Below are 23,045 nucleotides of genomic sequence, written 5' to 3'. Positions count from 1 at the left end.
TCATATACACCTGGGAAGATCATATACACCTGGGAAGATCATATACACCTGGGAAGATCATATGCACCTGGGAAGCTCATATACACCTGGGAAGATCATATACACCTGGGAAGATCATATACACCTGGGAAGATCATATACACCTGGGAAGCTCATATACACCTGGGAAGCTCATATACACCTGGGAAGATCATATACACCTGGGAAGATCATGCAATGGTTCCATTGTGTGAAACAAAATGAGATTGATTTATTAATTGCTGGGGACAATGCACTGAGTAATACCACAGTTGTATTAAATTCTTGCATTTCCTAAAAACATACTTCTGTACAGTACAACCCTCCCTATATCTGCAGGACTGGCACCTGTGATTTCACTTACCCACATCATCAGGAAAAAGGGGGATTTCTCTAGGCATCTGAAGGTCCTCCAGTATGACTCTGTGGTCAACTTTCGCTGGAGATATAGCATTTGTTCTTATGTGTGATTCTCAGTATCTGCAATAAGTCTGGGAATATATTCCCTGCAAATACAGGGTTCGTACTTATATGAAATGAACCGTAATTTATGCTTCTTTTTTGTTTCTATCTTTGGTGACATAAATACATATTTAAGCACTACCAGCAGAAAACTGCAAAGACTTGGAACTGATGAAAATTCAGGAAGAAAATGCAAAACCAGGGTTACAGCTGAATATTATGAAAACAGAAATAATGACCACAGATGATTTATATAATGTGAAAAGTGGGTGATAAAGACTCAGTCACAGTTCGCGGTTTTCCATACCTTTGGCTCATTCTCAAACCAACGCAGTCAAGGAACCAGAAGACTCAGACTTGGAAGGGGAACTATGAGAAGAACCAGATAAGATCCTCAAGTGTAAAGGACATTTGATTGACTATTTAAAAAATCATCATCTGTGCCATAGTTTCCAATTCCTTTGTACGGTCGTGAAAGCTGGACAGCGAAGAAAGCTGACAGTAACTCATTCAAAATGAAGTGATGAAGGAGCCTACAGATATCATGAACGTCCAAAAATGAAAGGTTCTTAGTGCAAATCAAGCTTGAACTCTTCCTAGAAGCCAAAATGACCAAACTTGAAACTCTCATCCTTGAACCTATGAGACAATATGACTCATTGGAAAAGATGATAATGCTTGATAAAGTGGAAGGCAATAGGAAAAGAGGGAGGCTACATTACAGGTGGATTGATTTGATCAAGGAAGCCACGGACCTGAGTTTGCAAGTCCTGAGAAGGGCAGTCAATGGCCAGGGTCCTTGGGTTTTCCTTCACTAGGTCACCACAAGTCAAAGCCACTTTGATGGCAGATACTTATGTGCAACAACAAACAAGGCAAGGCAACAGCAGCCATCCAAACACAGTGTGTCTGCTGGCCAGGGAACCAAAGGACGTCAGCGTTGGAGGGCCATATGTGCTTGATCAAAACAAGGAGCCAAGTGGCAGCGAAAGGGCTCTTTTAATGTGCAACACATTGTCGTCATCTCTGCCCTATAAAGTGAGTTTCACCACACAGTCGCCACAAAGGAACATTAACTGGGGAATGAAGCTGCAATCAATAACCCTGAGAAAGTACTGAGAATTTTTTCCGTTTAAGTCACATCAGATTAGTTTTTCTAACTCTTGAAGGACGCTGCGGACGGGTGACAAAATTGTTCCCAACACCTTTGTTCCCAGGGGGAGACCAGGAAAGAGTGGGCCGACTATGGAGACGCCTCTTACAGCTTTGCCAGGTAAACAAAGCCCTGAGAGACCTGGACAACACAGAGCCTGGTGGCACCTTAAAGACTAACACATTTTATCACTGCATAAGATTTCTTGGGCCCTAATCCCACTTTGTCAGATGTCTGGGGAACATCATTCACAGACTGATCCCAGAGGTTTGCATGCAACTAAAATTAGGTAGAAAAGTTAAGCGGTCTTGTGTCTTGGCGTGGCGAGGCTGCGTGCAACGGAAGGTTTGTTACAAGTTGTCCTTCCTGTTCTCGACATTCATTTCTCTATCCACAATTTAGATGCTTGAGTTTAAAAAAATCTCTGCACAACTCTCCAATTCATCGTTGTTGTTTCGGGCTCTGTGGCCATGTTCTGGAAGAGTTTACTTGCTCATTAGCTTACTTGCTAATTAGCTTACTTGCTGTTCACCGCTATGATCTTTGGAATAGCGGTATATAAATAAAACAAATTATTATTATTAATTATTAATTTACTCCTGCTGTTTCACCAGCATCTGGGGCTGGCATCTTCAGAAGTGAAATGTGAGGAATAAATTCTTCCAGAACATGGTCACATAGCCTGAAAACCCCACAAAAAACCTATTGATTCTGGCAGTGAAAGCCTTCGACATCTCCAGTTCATAGTTTTAGGCCAATCGCCTAAATCTAAACCACAGCACCCTGACACTTGTCTGTTTGACTCCTTTGCATTTCTGTAGTGAGTTTGTCCCTTACATCTGCTTCTGAAGCTGAAAAACATGCTGAAAAACTCTCTCCCAGCTTCCCTTGAACACTGGACTGGCTGTAATAAGGACAAAGTCATCACTGTTAATGATTCTGTCATCCATAGAGGCCATCAAGCAAACTATCAGAGGAGAAGTCTGGCTTGGAATCCTCCTCTAGAAACAATGCCTTCACCTCTCCCCTCACCTCCCATAACACAAGTGATGGAGCTGTCTTTAACTGCAGCCACTTATCAGTCCAGACTGGATCTTGGCTACCAGCCTTTGGTGGATCAGCCAAAGCAAACATCTCCCTTTCTTTGGAACCCCAGCTTTCTCATCAGTTTGGCACACACTTGAGCATCCCATCCCAGGTGGGTTCCCAAGAGCGCAAGTGATTGAGAAGTTCGGAACCCAGCCAAGTCCATTGGGTTTTTATCCACTCCACTTGACCCCAGTCTGCACATTCATCCCCTGCATCCAGGTCATTATTCAGCCAGAGTGAAGTTCTGCGCAATGCTAATTTAAAACGTTGCCAAATAATGTACAGGAAATTCCCAGTTGGATGTAGTCAGCATAAGGAAAAGGCAGAGCATGTGGGAATGTGAGTGGTAAGCTGCAGACGGAACGGCAAAGTGGTGAGCTGCAGACTTGCCTGTGTTCTGCAACCTCCTGACCATTGGCTTTCAGCTCAGTCTCAGGAGCTTGAGATGGTTCCTCTGCCAAAAGCACCACAAACCTAAATTTAGCCAGCTTATTCCTGTTATGAATCATAGAATCATAGAATCATAGAGTTGGAAGAGACTGCAAGGGCCATCCAGTCCAACCCCATTCTGCCATGCAGGAAATCCAGATCAAAGCATCGTCGACAGGCTTGTCACCTTGAAGCCAGGACTTTGGCACAGCCAACCATCCCATACAGTATCAACTCAGAAGGGTAGGAACAGCCAGGATTTTCAAGGGAGAATGGCTGGGGAGACATAATCATAGAATCCCAGAATGGGAAGAGGCTGTAGAAGCCAACCCTCTGCAATGGAGAAATACACAACTAAAGCATTCTTTATTACACAATTGCTTATAATCCAACAGGGTCTGCTAGTTAATAGCACAAAAACCTACCAAACCTGTTGACCAGAGACCAATGTGAAATGAGCGAACTGTCCACAAGAAGCCACCCTCCATTCAATTGGTCTTCAGCTCTCGATTTTAAAAAGAACACTTTCAGTCTCCAGAATTACATGCGCGTGTGCACTGTTCCACAAAAGAGAACTCTCCCTTCCTCCAAATTTCAACAAATGGGAATTCATAACTCCCCGCAGTGAGCTGCCACCACAAGAACAGGACGTAATTGCTTCCCATTTTTCATGGACTGCTTCAAATGGATCCATTTTTCAAAACTGTCTATCTCAGTGCGCAACGTTCCACTCTGACCACTCATGAGAGGTTCCCGGTGCTTTACAAGAACACGAACCAAATGCCTTCGGAGGCAAAATGTCCACAAACTACTCACTCTTCCTTGCCTTACCATTATGTGGCCGGCTTGCTGCTCCTGGCTATTTTAGCTGCTGTGACAATTCCAATAAGAATGTTGTCTTAATGGAGAACAGTTTCCAAAAAGTCTGACGGCACACGTCTTCCTGGGTCAAAATTCTTACACCGGAAAATATTTGCTTTTCTCACGGAAAAGTCAGCAGTTACATATTCTCAGAGACTCATCCTTCTTCTTTGTTTCTGCATGGTGCCAGATATGAGGGCTTGTTGTTGTAGGTTGCCCTTAAGTTGATTTCAACTTACAACAATGCTATGAAGCACACCATTCAAAAACCACACCATTCTCGAAGCCTATTTGACTGCTCGGATTCCCAGTGATTGGGCGGTATATAAATAAATCCTATTATTATTATTATTATTATTTGCAATTCAGGACTCGTTCTGCACAAAATTCGCACATGGCTGATTTGCACAGGAAACAACATTTTCAACACTAGAGACAGTGATGTCCAGTGCATAAAATAATAGTTCTACACATAAATATTATCGTCTGTGAAGAAAAGGCTGTTTCTTTTACCCAAAAAAGTTGGTTTCTATACGAATCAACCGTGCATGAATTTTGTATTGAATAAGCCCCCAACGACAGCAATTTCTGTGCAGCAAACCATCTGCACAATAAAATGTCCCCACTAACTCCTAGGTTCACCATCCACAAACACACTGGAGAACCTCATTACAGCTCAGACCTTCCTGAGCGAAGATCTTTTTTGACCATCAGTGCCAAGGACTAGACCGTGGGACCGTTTCCATACAAACCACGTGGGAAAGAAGCCAAGCTTGGAAAAGTTACTTTTTGGACAACATCTCCCAGAAACCCTGAGCCATCATGGTCACTCGGCACACCGGGATGGTCATTTTCCAACCGTAAGTATCCCCAAGCTTGGTAAAAACTAACTCCCAGAATCGCCGGGAAGCATAGTGTATACATTCAGTGATGCATTACTTTTGATAGTTAGGGGATTCTGGGAGTGTTATGGGTTTTTTAAAGTAATTTTCCCAAACTGTGGAAATAGGGGCTCTTTTATCGAAGGCAGCGTTCTCACAAAAGACAAGAGACCCTCTGCCTGACCCAAGCAAAATGGAGGAAGCCGAGGAGGGGGAACAGAAGGGCTCCTCAGTCAAACTTTGCTATTCTTTCCCCGAAAAAAGAGGGGAGGGAAGGAAACCTGCCAGAAGACCCATTAGATATGTAAGACAAGAAGGCTGCAGGCAATGACCTGCCAGTCAGAGGGGCAAGAAAACAAAACCGTGTATTGATTTTACTTCAGATTCCATTGCAACGTGAGACTGAATCCCACAGAATCCAGTTGAATGGCAGAAGCAAAATGAAAAGATATCTTTCTTTCTCTTTCTCTTTCTCACTCTCTCTCTCCTAGGGGGATGAGGAATTTGTTCTAAAAAGTGCAAAAACAGACAGAATAAGTGAGGTGTGGGAAATATAGGGTGTTTTGCAGCTGGAGAGAGGAGTCTTGCAAGACTGGTGAAAAACAGTTGCCAAAAAGGGTGCCCACTTCCAATGGCACATGTTGGGCAAAGCCGTACCAACCAATCAGTTCCCATCACCACCATCAATGCTGCCCATTTCCAACAAAGTTAGGATCATACTACATAAATAATTCCCCACGGATACATGCAGCAAACGGGACAAGGCCAAAACATGCCCAAAAACAAAGCCACGGAGGGGAAGAACACATTTTGGAACTATGTTTTGGAAAATTTGGGGGGTAACTGGAACTTCTGTTGCTGTTGTTTTAAAGGGCTTTTTCCAATTGACCATCGAAGTTCAACTGAATGGTTGCAGCAGAGAAATGCAGACTATAGTTACAGGCTTCTGGATTTGCAAATGCTGCACACTCCTGCCATAGGCCATCCTCCACCTTATAACCCTGATTTGACGTCTTCTGTCATCCCATTTTTTCAGCTTTTAAAATTTTCCAGTTTCTCTTCCTCCTATTTCCCCCCTTTGCTCTCAACTTGCGTCATTTGCTGCAAATGGAGTTCAAAGTACAAAAGTAGTTTGCACTTCATTAACTCAGCAAAGGCCAAAGGATAGAAGGGGGTAAGATCTTGCCCTTCCCAGTAAACTCCAGCAAAAGAAAACTGCTGCAGCTTCTCCTAACCTGTCTGTTCTTCCTCATTAATACGTTTTGGCATCTTGACCACACTTTGCTGTTGCATGAGCACACATGTCCCAGTTTGCAAAATGTTGGAGGGTATGACATGACTAGAACTCCCCATTGCAATTGGGCTTTACACGGGGCCTAAAAACTCTTCTTAAAAGGATAAGTTGTATTTGCCTTTTGTCTTAATGGTATCATTATATGCAGATCGTGGGTGGCTGAAATAGTAGGAAACAGCTTGTTTTTTTATTGCATTCCTGCTCATCCTTCTTTGTCATTAATTTTAACAAAGTTACATGTTTTAAATTGCATCTCCTAAGTATTTCATGCTGCCTTGGAAAGATATCACATTTTGAAAGGCTGCTAACCCAATTTCTCAAGTAACAAAATAAATAGTGTTGTATTATTGAAGAGGAGGCAGAACTGCGTGGATTATGTTTTCCTCTCAGCTTGGAAATTTGACCTTTCACAACTCTGTATATGTGTTTATGGGTGTGTATGTGCGCCTTGACGTTGCCTGTTGATTTAGGGCGACCCCATCAATTCCATAGGGTTTTCTTAGGCAAGGACTACTCAGAGGTGAAACTACCACTCCCCAAATACCAGTGGCCATGCTGGCTGGGAAAGCTACCTACCTCCTTGTAACAAAACCTTCCTTCATGGACAGTGATATGTATGTTCAGAGATATGATCCATCTTGACTTGTGAGTGGGTGAATGAGCAAGAGCATCTATTGCTTAAGCTTGTATGGTGAAATCTTTTGGGCTAGTGCCGATGGAGTAGGACGGGAGTAAATTCACAGAGCAAACCTTCCAATAAGGCTGAGGAAATGCTGAGCCTCGGGCAGCAAAAATCCTTGGACTGGCTGTACACAAAACAGTCAGTTCTGCTCCAGGAAGAGGAAATCTCACTGGCTGTTACTCTTTTGGACTACGGTTCCCAAAATCCACTGTTGGAGGGCCTCTCACTGGGCTGGCCGATGGGTTCTGGTGCAAACAGCAGTCCCGAAAAGTAAGATTCCAAGGTTCTGTATGCAAAGGGATCTTGTACTACCTTTGAGGCTAACTAGGAGCCCTATTGCATGACAAAAGAAAGTCAAGATGGCAAGGCAGAGAAGTAGCTTTCTCCCTACCCCTCTGCATGATGTTGTGGCACTTCCATTCTCTTCCCAAGGGTAAAAGAATCCCTTTTGTCACACTGGAAAAATCCATTTGGCAAAAGGCGTGCTTTTGTGACCATCTCCCATGGAAAGGAGAATGGAAGTGCCACAGCAGCATGCAGAGATGCAAGGAGAAAGTCGTCTCTCTGCCACTCTGTCTTGACTTCCTTTTGTCATGAGATAAAGTGATGAGCGAAAGATGTTGGCTGCATCTGCACTGCAGAAATAATCCAGTTTGGCATCACTTTAACAGCCATGGTTCAATGCTGTGGACTCTTATGATTTGTAGTCTGTTTTGGCACCAGAGAGAAGGCCAAATATCTCACAAAACTACCCCAGATTCCACAGTATTGAGCCATGGCTGTTAAAAGTGGTGCCCAACTGAATTATTTCTGCAGTGCGGAAACAGCCTTAGAAGCATAAGCTTTCACAGACTTGCTCTAGCTTCTCAGATGCATGGAGTCAACTGGTGCCAAGGAAGAACCTTTATAGCGTGACTGAATTAATAGCCTTAGAAATGTAAAACATGGGGATATGGTGATGAGGTGATCATTTCTGTTTTAACTTGCTCAGTTTTAACTTCATGCATCTGAGAAAGTAGACCAAGTCTACAAAAGCTCATGCTACAATGTCTCTCTCATTTACATCCAAAGGTGCTACAAGAGATTGCATACTGATATCTCAGACTAACACAGCTATGTCTCCCAATCCCAAGGCTCTGTTTTCAATTCTGCACCGAAACAAAGAAAAGCCATCCAAGAACAGAGCTGTGTTTTTGCACAGCTCATGTGTTTTCCAGTGGTTTGGGCAGGAGAACATCCCAATGGTCAGGGGAACGTCCCAGTGGGAATTAGTCTGAAGGGACAGAGCCTTTTGGTCCCCCACTGCAGGCACCAATATGTCTTGGGCGGCCTGAATGAAAAGCCACCACCAAATTATCTCTTTCCATTTCTTCACGGGAGCCAAGCAGCTCAGAGCCACTGAATAGAAAACAAACATACGGACGCTTGTCAATTATTCGCACTGGGAACAGAAGAGTACAAACAAACAAGAAAGCGAGCGATGGTATCGAAGTTCATAATTACCTGATTTGGCACACAAGACTTTCCCACTCTGAAACTTGGCTGCATTAGGAAGCAAGTGCTTTTTGCCCTGAAATCCTTCTTTGGCTCAGACCTGATTCAGTGTCCCACTCTCCCTGGTGTTTTTGACTATTATAACCAGAGGAATCCAAGCACTGGGGACACTGGAAAATGTGGTTTCCAAACCCCCGAACATGCATTGCATACGTCTTTGTCCTTTCTCACTGTCCTTGGATGCTAGCACACTTCCAACTTTCATTGAGTCTGTTGCTACACTGCAGGACAGATGAAGTTTGAGAGTGCTTTAACTGACATGGTTCCATTCTATGGAATTCTGGGATGTATAGTTTGTCGGGGCACCTGAGCTTTCTCTTACAAGATTACAAATTCCAAAATGCCACAGCATGGAATCAAATAGGTTTCAAACAGCATTAATTCTGCAGTGCAGATGCAACCTGGGCAAGGGTTCCCAGAAAGGTTGTTGCAGGAAGACATCTCAGTTGCAAGAAAAAAGAATGGCAAAAAGCCATACTGATGTCATGATGCTACTAAACATGAGTGTTACAGCATCCAAATTGGTCTGGGATGAAGGAAAAATGATAGACAAACTGATGTTGGTGAGGAATCACACCACACTGGCCAAGCTAAAATCCAAATCTGGACTTTGGCGACAGAATAACAAAACCCTTGTGTGTAGATTTTGGAGTATTTTGGATTTCAGAATTCCAGATAAGGAACAATGAATCTGTATAGGGCTATAGGTCAGACTGGGAATTGTGACTATATTTGTCCAGGCTATATTGGAGGGCTGGAGAACCTTTGGCTCTCCAGGTCTTTTGAACCACAACTCCCACAATCCCCAACCACTAGCCATGTTTAGTAAGGCTTCTCAAAGTTCTTAGCCATTACAAATGGAAGACCACCTCCACAGTTGTGTTCAGTTGTTGACTACCATGCCATTTTCCTGGTACAGGAAACAAGTGGTTTGTGGGAAATAAAGCAAAGCACAGTACATCTGAAATCTATTTGACACAGAATTTAAAAATGAGAAAAGCAAAAATAAAAATTCCATGTGCAACCTCTAAATTAAACCAGTTTCAAAACACATTAACACATAGTAAAAAAAGGATAAAAGCATAACACACCCCATTAAAGAGCAAAAGTCCTGCCTAAATATATATACAAAAGTCCTCTGGCAAGCAAAAAGAACAGACAGAGAGCCAACTGAGCCGCGTGGGAGGGATTTACATAACTTGGGAGCAGCCACCGAGAAGATCCCCTTCCGTGTCCTCACTAAACCAATGGTGGGACAGAGAGAAAAGCCTTTCTCTGAGGATCTTAAAAATCTGGCACTCTCATAGAGGGAGATACAGTCTTTCAGATAGAATTCAAAGGCATAGCCACGTTAATCTGCAAAGGGATCTTGGAGTACCTTTGAGACGAATTGAAACAAAGAAATTGGTTGCATGAGCTTTTGTAAAGTTGAGCCACCTTCCTCAGTTGAATGCTTGGAATGGAGACTCCAGTGGCTCCAGGTTCTGGAGAATCCAGATTCTTCAATTCTAAGCATGCATCTGAGGAACTAGGCTCAGGTCTACGAAAGCTCAAGCTACCATTTTCTTTCAATTAGCCTCAAAGGTGCTGCAAGATCCCTTTACATATAGTCTTTCTGATAGTCACGCAGGGCTTTAAACTGTGCCCAGAAATGAACAGCACTTTGAGCTGTGGCTAGAGATGGACTCAATCTTAGTGACGTTGTTGCAACATGGATTCTGTCAAAGCAGATAGACACTGCCAAGTCCATCTTCTCTCATCGCTGGGGTTGCATTCCAAGGAGAGGGGACTAAAACAACCTTAGACACACACACACACAATGCACTCGCCCCATAACAATGCTAGCCTTCATTGTATGGATCTGGCTTTCTCCCCAGAAACTATTACCTGCCAGCTTGTAATGTTTACCTTGGTAGAAATTCATGAGAATTTTTCATCTGGACAGATTAGAACTTCTGTTATGTGCCAAACATAAGGCTTTGCCTGATAAGGCCCCCAGCAAGAAAATGCAGCACCTCCAAAAAGACTGAACAAAAAACCTAGCCAGACTTCTTGCTCTGGCTTTCCAAAGCCAATGGGGTAATTTACAGCGCTTTATAAATAAAGGATAATAATAATAATAATAATAATAATAATAATAATAATAATAATAATAGGGTCCCCAGTTGCTGGTGCAAACTGGGATAGAGAGAGAAGTTACATGCGGAGACCAAATGGCATATGAGGATTCTTTGGCTGCATCCATACTGCAGAAATAATCCTGTCTGACACCACTTTAACTGCCATGGCTCACTGCTATGGGATTCTGGAAACTGCAGTTTTGTAGCCTTCTCTATCAGAGAGTTCTGGTGCCACAAAATACTACAACACCCAGAACTCCATAGCATTGAGTCATGGCAGTTAAAATGGTGTCAAACTGGATCGTTTCTGCAGTGTGGATGCAGCCCAAATCTCTCTTTCTTGGCAATCTGTAAATGCTGGTGGAGACCTGGGTCAGTTCATAGATAGGGTATACTGTATATGTATGCTATAGAGCCAGCTCTACCATTTGGCAGAATGAGGAAATTCTCAGCCATTCCTCTTGAGCCTGCTAGCCATTTATCTCTGATAAATCCACATTGCAGATTTAAAGCAGTTTGACATCACTTTAACTGCCATAACTCTATCCTACAGAAATTTGGGATTTATAGTTTGGTGAGGCATCAGAGCTCTCTGACAGACCAGCTTGCATACCTTGTGTCATCCTCATGGAAGGCTGCCTGTTGCATCTCTTTATGAGTTTCCAATTAGGAGGCATGTAAGTATGCCTTTGAGACTAAGTCATGATCTTACACACTCTACAAGAAGGCCTTTGCAGCTATTAAAAGCAAAGTGTGTTTCCAGCTGCGAGGAAAAGTCCCTTTCTTAGCTAGAAGTTTGTGATGCATCAACAAAAGACTCCATGACCTGCAAATTAACTGCCTGTACTTTACAATCTTGAATCTGGCAACCCTACCCCAGGATTACAAACTAGCAGGTTCAGATACCTTAAATTAATTAAACAAGCATTTCCGGATTTGTTTGTCACATGCTGGGTTTTGGCAAGTTGCAGCTGTTCGGGCGAGCGATGACTTCTGGCCAAAACTAGACAGAAAAACACAGCAGGGAGGAAAAACCAATTGTCTAGTGCGCAGCTTGGCAGGGGTCTCGCGCTTCCCCTTTCCAAAAATCAATAGAAGTTATCAAAAGGAAAACAATGAGCAGAATTGCCAAATAATTCCTAACAGCCCTGTCTGGAGAAGGCTCCGGCCAAAAGCAATTAGGAGCCGAAGACAAGGAGAATCACTACCAAACTCTGCCAAACAACAGTAATAATTTGGCAGAAACCCATGGCACACTTGCAGGGAAGCAGCCCCGCTGAAGCTGCAGAGTTACTCTGGAGTAATTTGCCCCCGGAGCCACTGCATTTACAGCCCCAGTTCCAAAAGGCTGCATTGAAATGGGGAAGGGGTGCATATACACTGTCGAAATCGTGCGGTTTGGCACCACTTTGGCCCCATTCCCGCTACCTTTTAAAACAGATTGCAATTTGGTTTGAACGGGTTCAAATGACCCTGGTTCCCACTTAAATTGAATCAATGAAGCGATTCAGTGAGAGGAGCCATGCGCCAGACCCATTTAACTCAAATCTTTTTGATGCTGATTTTTTCCCCACATCTTTTTGGATAAATTGATTCTGCACAAGTGTGAACTCGGTACGGATCAGAATCGATTTAAATTTGCCCTTCAGCTGGCTATTATTTTTTGAGGTGTGCCAATATTCTTTTGTTACTTTGGTTGTGGCATACTAATATGTTTAGCCTTTCAGAAGACAGCCTTTCGATATTTCCTGAAGAGTCAAAGGTCTGCCAAATATGTACCACTGTAAACCATGTTAGCATTTCACAGTCAACATGAACTTTATATATAGATGTGCATGCCAAAATTATCAAATCCGATGTGCTCAAATTCCAAAGTCTGATTTACCCTTTCATATTTTAAAAAAGCAAGCATGGATTTGGAACTCCAACCTCTCACAAGCAACAACTAACTTATACGTAACCAATGTTGAGTTTTTGCAGATGTCCGATTCGGCTCTAGCTTGAATGGGAAGTAGGTGGCCATTCTGAATGCAAAGCTCTTGCTCCTCCATCTGTTTCTCTATCCAAACTGAACCAGGAATGTCCCGGAGAAGCCAGAACTCAGGCGTGGTTGCTTATATTACTTTCTCTGTACAACAACAACCAAAAAAGTATTTTTCCCCCCAAATATCCACTCTCTAGATGTGGAAACTTTTGGCAAAAAAAGGCTCATGTGGGAGAGTCAAGAATCTGTTCAAAGAAAGGAAAGGCCCGCTCCAAGCTCTGACAAAATGTGGCGCACCCAAGAACTAATCCCAGAGGAACGCACACCTTGCTCAGAAGGCCTTTCATATCCGTCCAGGAAAGTTAAGATTTGCCAAGAAGGTGTAAACATGGCTTGTTTCAATTAGAGCGGCGCTGGCCGGCTGCCTGGACCAGCCTTTGCTAAATGGGCAACTTGGACGGATATCCATTGTTAACACTCCAACGCGGCCATTTCCTCCAACCTCAGACTCCCTTCCTGAGGGTGAACTGGGGCAACGCACCAAATACGGGGGAAAGGTTCTCATTCTTCTCCGGAATTACTCTTGCCAACTGAGCAGACAATAAAGTGGAGGTTGCTCTTGTTTTTTGCTTTCGGAACAGTGGCCAAAACAAGTCTCCAGAAAAGAAAGGAGCAAGGATATTTCTGTCTCTCCCCATTAAGCCCAGTTTTGGTGAGTTCCCAACAGACCATTTTAACATCAAGCTCTTCCCCTGCGGCAGCAAAAAGTCTGCTCTCCATCCCTTGGACCCCAACGCAACTCCAGGCTTTGCAAAAAGAAATATTGGTGTGTGTCTTTACATTGTCTTCTTCCAGCATGAAAGATTTCCCAGCCAGTCTTTTGCATTTTAAGTATAGATGTACTAGGTCAAACCAAAGATCTACCTGGAGCAGCATCTCGTTCCCCACAAGAGTCAACCAGAGTCCTTCAAGATGCTCACATTTTTGTGGGCTTTGGGGGCAAATATCACTTTTTTTGTGCCTTTAGGGATACGGAGCTCTATGGATCTTGGGAGAAAGGCAGGATATAAATTCAACACTTGGTAAAAGGATAGATAAATAACTTCTTCTAGGATGGTCAAACTCTAGAGCTCAGTGAGCCTTTCTTATTGGTAAATGTCTTTGCATTTTTCTGGCGAATGTGTGTTTTGATGGTAAGCACTTATCATTGAATTCATTTATTTAAAGATATAGCCATGTTAGTCTGAAGAATCAGTATGTAGAAAGATATTCTTTCTGAATGTCTCGCTGAAAGAAAGAAGTTGGCTTTTGTAGACTTCAGTCGACTTCCTCAGATGTGTTCCTCAAATGCGTTTGAGGAAGTAGACTGAAGTGCTGCCAACTTATTCCTCGTCTATGGCTGTCTGTGGTCTTGCTTGTCAATCCCTTGCTTGAGGCATTAAAATAAAGAAAGGGAACATTTTCCTTACCAAATTCACTGGCACACAGGTGCTCAAGGATGGCATCGGATTTCATCTCATTGTCACAAGGAGGACACACAGTCGTACCTGGCAAAGGAAGAGGAAGCAGCTGAGTAGGAGAGAAGCAAGAGCAATAGTATTTACATTTCTATACCGCTTCATAGAGAAATAAGCACTTTCTAAGAGGTTTACAATCTGTAAGCCAATTGCCCCCAACAAGCTGAGTACTCCTTTTACCAACCTACGAAAGGATGGAAGGCTGAGTCAACCTTGGAGCCCTCTGGGATCGAACTCACAACCTTGTCTCTACAGTACTGACATTTAACCACTGTGGCAATAACAGTTTTGGGGGAGATCATGAAATATCATCATCGTCATCTTCCTCCTCCTCCTCCACCTCATCATCATTATCCACTTGTATCCCACCTTTCTCCCACTACAGGGACTCAAGGCAGCAATATCCAACATGATGTGAATCCATATGGTTTGCAAAGATTAAGAGTGTATTTTGCACTTGCACAATTTTGTCTGCTGTGTATCTTGAGAGATAAGACAGACAGAAAGAATAAATTCAGATTGCATCTAAATGGGCAGCATTCCACTGTCAAAAAGGTCTTACTGTCATGAAGTTCTTCCTAATGTTTAGGGGGAATCTCTTTTCCCATAGGAGAGAAATGAGAAGAGGTGAGAGAGAGGTTTTTAAAGCAGCTGAAAAAGTGGGATGGCAGAGGATTATGTCTCTGCCATATCAGGATAGTTGAAGGGTATGAGATAAGGATGTGGGATGCTGGGAGTTGCAGTCCAACAACAACAGAAGGGCCACATGATTCTCACCCCTGAACTACACAAGGTTACCAAGGCAATGGGGAAAATAACTCCCCATCTCCCATATCATATAGCTGAAGAATAATTGCATTAGGGATCCTTAAATGTGATTCTGATGGTCTATGATGTGAAGTGGTCTTGATAACCATATACTAAGGTTGATCTCAAAGACATGTGGCATTCCAGATGTTGTTGAACTACAACTTCCAACCAAGTCACCACCTTCCTCCTCCTCCTCTTTGCCACTTATTCCTTCACCTGGCAATGTGCTATTCCCATCAGTTGGCATGGCTGGGCAAGTTTCATTGTGGAACAACAACAAAGACAATGTAGAGAGAAGGGCTTGGATGTCAATTAAGTAGGGATTTTTGGATTTTTTGTAGGACTTTTGGCAATAACGCAAGCTTTGCAAACAAATAGATGTGGAACTGACACGCCGCATTTGTGTCTACCAAGAAATGAAGCTTGGAAATTTGTTTATCAACATTAAGGACTTCCCTTTTGGATAGGCTAAACAACAGATGGTTGCTATAAAGTCAAACTGATTTTCTTCCCTTTTCGCATCGCTATTGGCTCTGCGCACTGCCACCTACTGCCCAGCATTGGATTGCTATTAGATCACAGAAGAACCCTCCAATATATTAGGTTTCCATACAATCTGAATTTCGCTAATGGACTGGAAGGAAATTAATGACTCTGGCAAGAGATGTTGTGTTTTCTGCTTAATTTGATCCAACTAGTCTGGGTTTATATTAGCGATTTAAAGACATATGATAATTATATGATGATAATAATAATCTATAAAATTTCTATACAATGGAGTGGGCCTTTGGTATTCACTGGGGTTTGGTTCCAGGATCCCCCATGGATACCAAAATCCACGGATGCTCAAGTCCCATTGGCATGACCTTTATATAAAATAGCTTTGCTTTTTGGGATATATATATCAAGCCAAATGGCAAAATCAAGGTTTGCTTTTCGGAATTTACCTGCCAATGCCAACCTCTATGAAAATAGGTTTCAAACATCACTAAACATAGGATTAAGAATCCATTCCACGTGAATGACATTTTTAAAGATTATATTGTGTGTCTGTTTGTGTATATATTGTATTTACATGCACGCGCACAAAGAGAGAGGAACTGATAGTCTCCTTCATCGTGAGACAAAACTTGACAGCTTACAACCAAGATAAAAACGGTAATTTTAGAATACTCAGTGCAAGTTTCACCCTTATCTCCACTCGAGTATAAATGTCCCAGCCTTGTACTTGTGCATTTCACACTTCTAAATGACACACACATACCAGCGTACATACTATCCATGGACACTACAGTTCTAACTCAAAACTATGTAATTGTAGGGGGTTAGGATCAGGCATAACTCACTTCTGGCAAGAGGATTGCCTTTCTGCTGGTTTCAAGCACTCTGCTGACAGAGCAATATCGGTGCAAAGGTCCCCTGCTGGTTAAGATCTGCCAGCAGAGAAGCCAAAAGGTGATGGAGAAGTGGTGGGAGCAAGGGAATAGTTGGGCTATATCAGATCTAACTTCCTTCAGCTCAGAGACACCGGTACGATGGTGATACAGAGTTGGACCAGGGCATTGGCTTAGGTAATTTGCAATATTCCCAAACTGGAAGGGAGTTTGATTCAGCGCAGCTTCAACTGGTTTAAGCCTGGCTCAGTTTCCTTTCGTCCATCTTTGCCAGTTAGAAGTGTCCTCTGAACGCAGGGTTTCCCAAACTTTGGTTCTGCAGGTGTTTTGGACTTCAACTCCCAGAAGCCCCAGACAGATTGGCTTCTGGGAGTCCAAAACATCAGGAGGACCAAAGCTTGGGAATCACTGTCTTCACACAATATTTTCTGCATCAGATGGAGAGGATGCTAGCCTATAAACACTTAAACATGCTACACCAACTGTGTGCCCTCCAGATGTGCTGTTTTGCAGCTCTCATCGCCAATGGTGGTTGCAGGGCAGTGCAAAAGTATACATGCTCTGGATTTGAGTCCAAATTCTGAAAGAGCTACCCACAGTTCTGAAAACTCTCCCCAAAATATTGGGGTCAGAACTGCAGCGCAACACAAAGGTGACCAAAACAGTGAAAGGTGTGGCAATTGGTGGCTTGCATTTTGATGGAGAAGTGAGTCCACTCCAGGTTTTTCTCTGCACTTCAAAGGAGGTCCAAGGTGCTGAATATATTTTGGGAGTCCGGGTTCAACAGCTTGGCTAGCTCCTTTAAAGTTCAGGAAACAACCCAAAGCTGATTCATCATCACCCGCATTGACATGGGAGTCGCCAACCATGGCTGGGCAGGATTACAGCTCTCCCAGCAATTGCAACGAAAAACCCATCCAGCCAAACTCATGAAACCAGTCAAGAGAGGTTTGGAATTTGCTGAAATGTGGGACTCTGCTCATGGATCAGTTGTTGCTCGGCTTGTTGTTATGTGTCATCAATTTGGCTTCTGTTTATGGCAACCCTACAAATGAGCGACCTCCAAAAGACCTAGTTACTGTATTGACAGCGCTGCTCAGGTCTTGCAAACTCATGGCAAGATCAGTCCTGTTCAGATCAATCCCTGATAGCTACAAATCAGTAGCCATGCCTGAAAAGGGTGGCCAACAGTGAATTTTGCCAAACAATGACAAGGGAGCTCAGCAGTCTTCTCCAAATGGATTCCCTGCATATGTTTGGGGACTATAACTCCCATCATTCCCATCTAGCATGACTAAAAGTGAGGAAAGGGAGGAGGAAGGTCTGACATTTCCATATTTGCACAATGGTCAGTGACCAACTTAATGGCAATGCTTCCTGCTCATCCATGGTCATAAATTAGCAAGAGAGCACCCATTCGCAGGCTGTATTTTGGCTTTACCTTAGAACAGCGAGTCCCAAACTGTGGTCCTCCAGATGTTTTAGACTTCAGATCCCAGAATTCCTGGCTGTTGGCCAAGTCATCTAGGGCTTCTGGTAGTTGGAGTCCAAAACACCTGGAGGACCAACGTTTGGGAATCACTGCCTTAGAATATTTTAAGAAAGACACCTCCAAACAAGCAGCCATTGTGGCTTATGAAAATGAGGGACCCTTTCCAACTTTGCAGTCATTTCATACTTTGCAACCACAGACAAAGCAGGTGAATGGGAACTAAAGAGACCAGCTTGTCTCTTGATCCTGTGTATGTTTACTCAAAAGAAGCTTCAGTTCTTTTCATTGCATTTGGATCAGAGCCTCCATGGCAGGCGCAATAAACATCTCGGGAACATCCTGCCTCATTTTCAAAAGGGGGACAGATCGCACAGATCTGAAGAGGATAAGATGTTTACAGCAGCTCTTAGTCACGAAAGCTAAATAGAATCATAACTTGGCTGAGTTACTTTTTTGGATGACAGCTCCCAGAATCTCATCTGGATGACAACTCTCTCATGCTGGTTGGAGGAATTTCGGACACTGCTGTCCAAAAGTAATTTTGCCAAGCTCTGAAAGGAACTTCTGGGTACAGGTTGAGTCTCCCTTATCCAAAATGCCAAGATCCAAAATATGCCATAAACCAAAACTTGTCTCATGGGTGGCTGAGATAGTGGAATCTTTGCTATTTGATGGTTCAATGTACCTACACTTTGTTTCAAGAACAAAATTATTTAAAATATTGTATAAGATTACCTTCAGGCTATGTATATAAGTTTTATATGGAATTTAAATGAATCTTGTGTTTAGACTTGGGTCCCATCTCCAAGATATCCCATACAATTTTAAAAATTCTGAAATCCAAAACACTTCTGCTCCCAAGCATTTTGGGTAAGGAGACTCAACCTGGCATTAGGGTTTTAAAAACAAGTTGAAAGAGGGGGGCTGTTGCTTTCCTATCCCTGGCTTGTGGGTTTCCCAGAAACATCTGGTTGCCTTCTATAGGAAACTGGGAGATGGACTAGACATGCTTTGAGTCTGACCCAAAGACTCTGAAGAAGGTGGCGTATAAACTCTAAACTTGGAGTGGTCCACCCTGGCTGGCACATGGCTTACTCAGATTTCAGATGGCACTCCTTCCATTGGCATCTATGGTTGTCCCAAAGTGGCAGGTCCACCATCCTTGGAATGCAGACCACTCCTGGTTTGTTTTGTTTTTCCCCCAGCTTGGCTTGGAGATGTCAGGGATCAAACCTGGGGTCTTCTCCATTCAAAGCCTGTGTCCTACCACAGTGCTATGAGACTTCTCTTCTTGCCTATGAAGAACCTGCCTTATACTGAGTTGGACTATTCACACATGTTGCCCAAGAGCATCTACACAAACTGGCAGTGTTTTCTCCACCAAAGCCGGGTCTTTCCCAGTCCTATTGCCAAAGATTGTCAGCAGGTGATGTCAAAGATGGGACCTGGGACCTTCTGCATGTCAAGCCTCTAACTATACAACATTAAAGCCCTTTGCTGAGCATCCACAAGCATGTCCCAGCATCCTAGACAACCCATGAGAATGCCACTCATCTCCCACTCTGTCACCCACAAATCTGCTGCCTGAAATAGGCATCTCACCATACTTCACCGAAGGTCCTCTTCTACCAATGTCCACCAGACGGAGAACCACTATAACTATCCAAATCCATATGATGGTGATGTCTCAATTAGAACAACCAAGAAGGCACAACATTCAACGATACAACTAAACTCTCTGCCTTCTTGGCTGGCCTAATAAGAGCATCAGCACAATACTGATTTTGGATTTTGTTTCATAGTCGACACAATTACCGGTGCCTTTTCCTCACCATCAGATATTGTTGTCGTCATTTTCTTACCTATGGCAACCCTAACATGAACCTATCACCAGGTTACCTTGGCAAGATTTGTTTAGAAAGGGGCTGCCACTACACTCCTCTAAAATTGAGAGAGAGTACCTATCCCTAAAGGGATATAGGAAAATGTATTGTCGCTGAAATCCTGAAAGTAAAAAGATGTGCGTTTATACTTCTTTGTGACCACTTTAATGGCAGGTTTTGCACGACGTTGTGTGAAATCGTTCTGCACAATTATGCCATTTTTCCAGGACATTCACGGGATAAACTCCCAATCTCCTTCATGTGATAAACTCCTACAATTCTGTACAATGATTCCCAAACTTTGGTTCTCCAGATGTGCTGGACCTCAGCTCACAAAACCCTGGACTGTTGGCCAAGATGGTTGCGGATTCTGGGAGGTAAAATCTGAACTACCCGGAGGACCAGAGTTTGGGAATCACTGTGACCATTCCCAGAATTTTGTGGCCACCTAAACAGTAACTTTTCCAAGGGAGACTCACCTTGAGGTTTCGAGGCCTCGGTGGCGTTGGGTGCCGTCATAGCGATGCAGACATCGTCCTGCGGGAACTGGTCGCACTTGAGCATCTCGGGCCAGTAGAAGCCAAAGAACTGCATGACGGGCTCGCATGAGTCCCTCACGGCCTCGCAGAGCCACCGGCATGGATAGATGGGCCGGTCCAGGCAGACAGGGGCAAAGAGGGAGCAGAGGAAGACCTGGGTGCCAATGTGGCAGTTCTTGTTCAGCAAGGGCACCCAACTGCTGGCCTGCTGCTTGACCTCGGCCATGGTCTCGTGGTCCAAGAGGTTGGGCAGGACCATCTTGTCATAGCCCACACTGTGGCAGAGGCGAAGGTCCGCTGGGATGGCCACGCACTGAGGGGGCTTGGTGTAGAAGCGCCCGGTTTGGTAGGCGCTGATGTCCGACTGGAAGCTGACATAGTCATACTCATTGGCCATGGTGGGTCCCAACAGTCCAAGGAGGAGGAAGAAGGTCTCCAGAAGCGCCAAGGACCAGGTCTGTGGCTTCTTCCAGGGGGCATCTCTTGGGGACAGAGAGTTGCCCATCGTGGGGAGAGGGATGCAGAGAAATCCCACCAGAGCTGGTCCAACGGTGGGTCTGGAGAAGTTGGAAAAGTTGGCAACAGCAACAAGAGCAACACAGCAGCAAAAAGAAAGAAGGGGGAAGGTGAGAAGAAAGTAATGCCAATACTTGCCCAACCAAGAAGCCCCAAAAAGTCCCAGGAAAAGTCTCTCCAACTTACAGGCTGCAATCCTTCCTTCCAAAGGGTTCCCTTTGCAAATGTGGGGCTTCTTTTCTCCTCCAGTTTGCAAGCCAGAGTGGCCACCAAGCAAGGGACTGGCTTGCCCCAGAGTGGCTCCAACATGCCCCCCTTCCCAGCCCTCCAGGAGCAGCCAATCCCAGCCCAGCTTTTGCAAAAACTTGGGTGTCCCCCCCTTCCCTTCCCTTCTCTTCTCTCTTCTTCTCCCCTCCCCTTTCCCCCTACCCTCCCTTCCAGCTGTCACTCAAGCCCCAGGAGGGGGGTCCTGGTTGCCTAGGCGACGCAAGCTCCCTCCCCTTCTCTCTGCCTCGCCTGGGCAAAGCCTGGATCCGCTTCTTCTCGCAGCGAGAAGCGCAGCCCTGCAGCCTCCGCGATCTGCCAGCATTGCTTTGCATTGGGAGAGTCTGCAATTGTGGCATGCCTTGATTGCTACTGCTGTGTGCCTTCAAGCCACTGCTATCATGGAATTTGCTTGGCCAGATTTCTTTGCCATTGCCATCTTATGAGGCTGAGAGAGTGTGACCTACTCAAAGTCAGCCTGGGAGTTTCCAAGACTCAGTGGTGATGCAAAGCCTGGTCCTCCAAAGTCCTCGAATCCAGGTCTTCAGTGTTGTAGGGTGCAATTCTACACTTTAGTAGTTTGCTTTTGCCTGGGCCTACTGGGAAGGGCATGATTCTGCCCCTTTCTCTCCTGCCCTCTCCTTCCTGCTGAGCTTTGCACCTTGAAGTCACTTTGCAGCAAATGGAGGACAAAGAGGAAAAAAAGGAGGAAAGAAAAGTGGGACGACAAGAGAATAATCAGGACCGTCCCTGTCAAACTGAAACACTTGGAGGGTATGTGGATTGCTTATGGCATTATCCTTCAGGCCTAGATCTGACCAAAAAGCCAAGTTTCACTTCTGTCCTCTCTGTGCAGCTTCCTTCCCTTTTCTGTTTCACTGTATTCAGAGAAAGGCAATGGCAACCCTCTGAAGAAATCTTGCCAAGAAAACCCTGTGAGAAGGTCACCATAAATTGTAATCACACAGCAACAGAGATAGCAACTCTCCCTAATCTGGCACCGTCCAAATGACCTTCTCACAGGGTTTTCTTGTCCTGGCTGTAGGCGCTGGGAGCTGTAGTCCAAGACATAGGAAGTATACCAGGATTTTGCTTTATAGTCTCATACACACACAAACACCCCTCCACCAAAACATCACAGCGTCCTCCTTTCCTTAGGAAATTCTGTGCTCTTTCCTTCCACAGCTTGGAAGCTTTTCAGCTTTCTGTCCAAGAGAAATTCCAAAATGTCATCCATTTTGGGCACGAGGCTGAAGCATGGGTTCACATTTACAGCGTGTTTTAAGCTTTTCGTTGGTCATCTCCTCCATTTTTCTTGCATGTTCTCCATTTCAAGGTGCCTTATCCTCCTTTGCAGTTAGGACATCTGTGGTCACCCTGCCTGGGTTTCATCTGTCAAATGTTTGAGATGATGGAAGTCTGACTGTCACCAGCATCAGTTCACCTGCTGGCACTCCGCATCTGCGGGAAACGTTATATATATTTTGGGGGGAAGTATCCTGCTGTTTGTTTGTCCACTGACTTTCAGACGGGAAAGAAGATCCGTTCCAAACTGCATGTTTCCCCCAACCTCTGTGAGGTCCTGTAGCAAAGCCAGGCTAGGAAACATTGACAAAGAGAGCCTTGCCTGTTTACTGGGCCTATTGGGAGGCCTTACCCACCCCCATTCCCAAATTTCTGCATTGCTCCCACTTGGAGCGCTAATATAGAAGACAGCTGTGAAATCTGGCCTCTGTCGATGCACCTCTGAGAACTGGCTATGGCTCCGGCACACACTGGCTGTTGCACTTGTGCTGAAATCTGGTCTTCATAACAGCGGATCCTCCAGCGTTTCACAGATGAAAATCAGGATCGGTGTGGCTAATCCACATCAGAATGTCGTCAAGATGGCAAACGTTGTTCCCAAGGAGAGGTCATGGCTGCATCCGCACTGCCGAAACAATCCGTTTTGACGCCACTTTAATTGCCACACCCCAGTGCTATGGAATTCTAGGAAGAATGGTTTGTTGTGGCACCAGAGCCAGTGGATTGGGCATTAGACTCCAACTCTGGAGACCAGGGTTTGATTCCCCTCTCTGCCATGGAAATCCATTGGGTGACCTT

At 44.3% G+C, this 23,045-nt stretch overlaps 1 protein-coding gene across 1 annotated transcript in view; it reads right to left on the bottom strand.

Annotated features, from left to right (window-relative positions):
• The window catches only part of SFRP1 (secreted frizzled related protein 1), a 22,351-nt gene extending 1,333 nt beyond the window's left edge, over positions 1-21,018 (bottom strand). Inside the window, exons 1-3 of the mRNA XM_042477332.1 lie at positions 20,865-21,018; positions 20,103-20,719; positions 13,997-14,074 (exon numbers count right to left, since the gene is read on the bottom strand). Of these exons, the coding sequence (XP_042333266.1) occupies positions 13,997-14,074; positions 20,103-20,667 (643 nt within the window). The 5' untranslated portion in view covers positions 20,668-20,719; positions 20,865-21,018. The remainder of the gene's footprint in view (positions 1-13,996; positions 14,075-20,102; positions 20,720-20,864) is intronic.
• Positions 21,019-23,045: the final 2,027 nt, after the last annotated feature.

The sequence above is a fragment of the Sceloporus undulatus genome, chromosome 6 (genome assembly GCF_019175285.1).
Source record: "Sceloporus undulatus isolate JIND9_A2432 ecotype Alabama chromosome 6, SceUnd_v1.1, whole genome shotgun sequence".
Taxonomy (NCBI): Eukaryota; Metazoa; Chordata; class Lepidosauria; order Squamata; family Phrynosomatidae; genus Sceloporus; species Sceloporus undulatus.
Note: the sequence above shows the minus strand (reverse complement) of the source record. Positions and strands in the feature narration are given on the sequence as shown.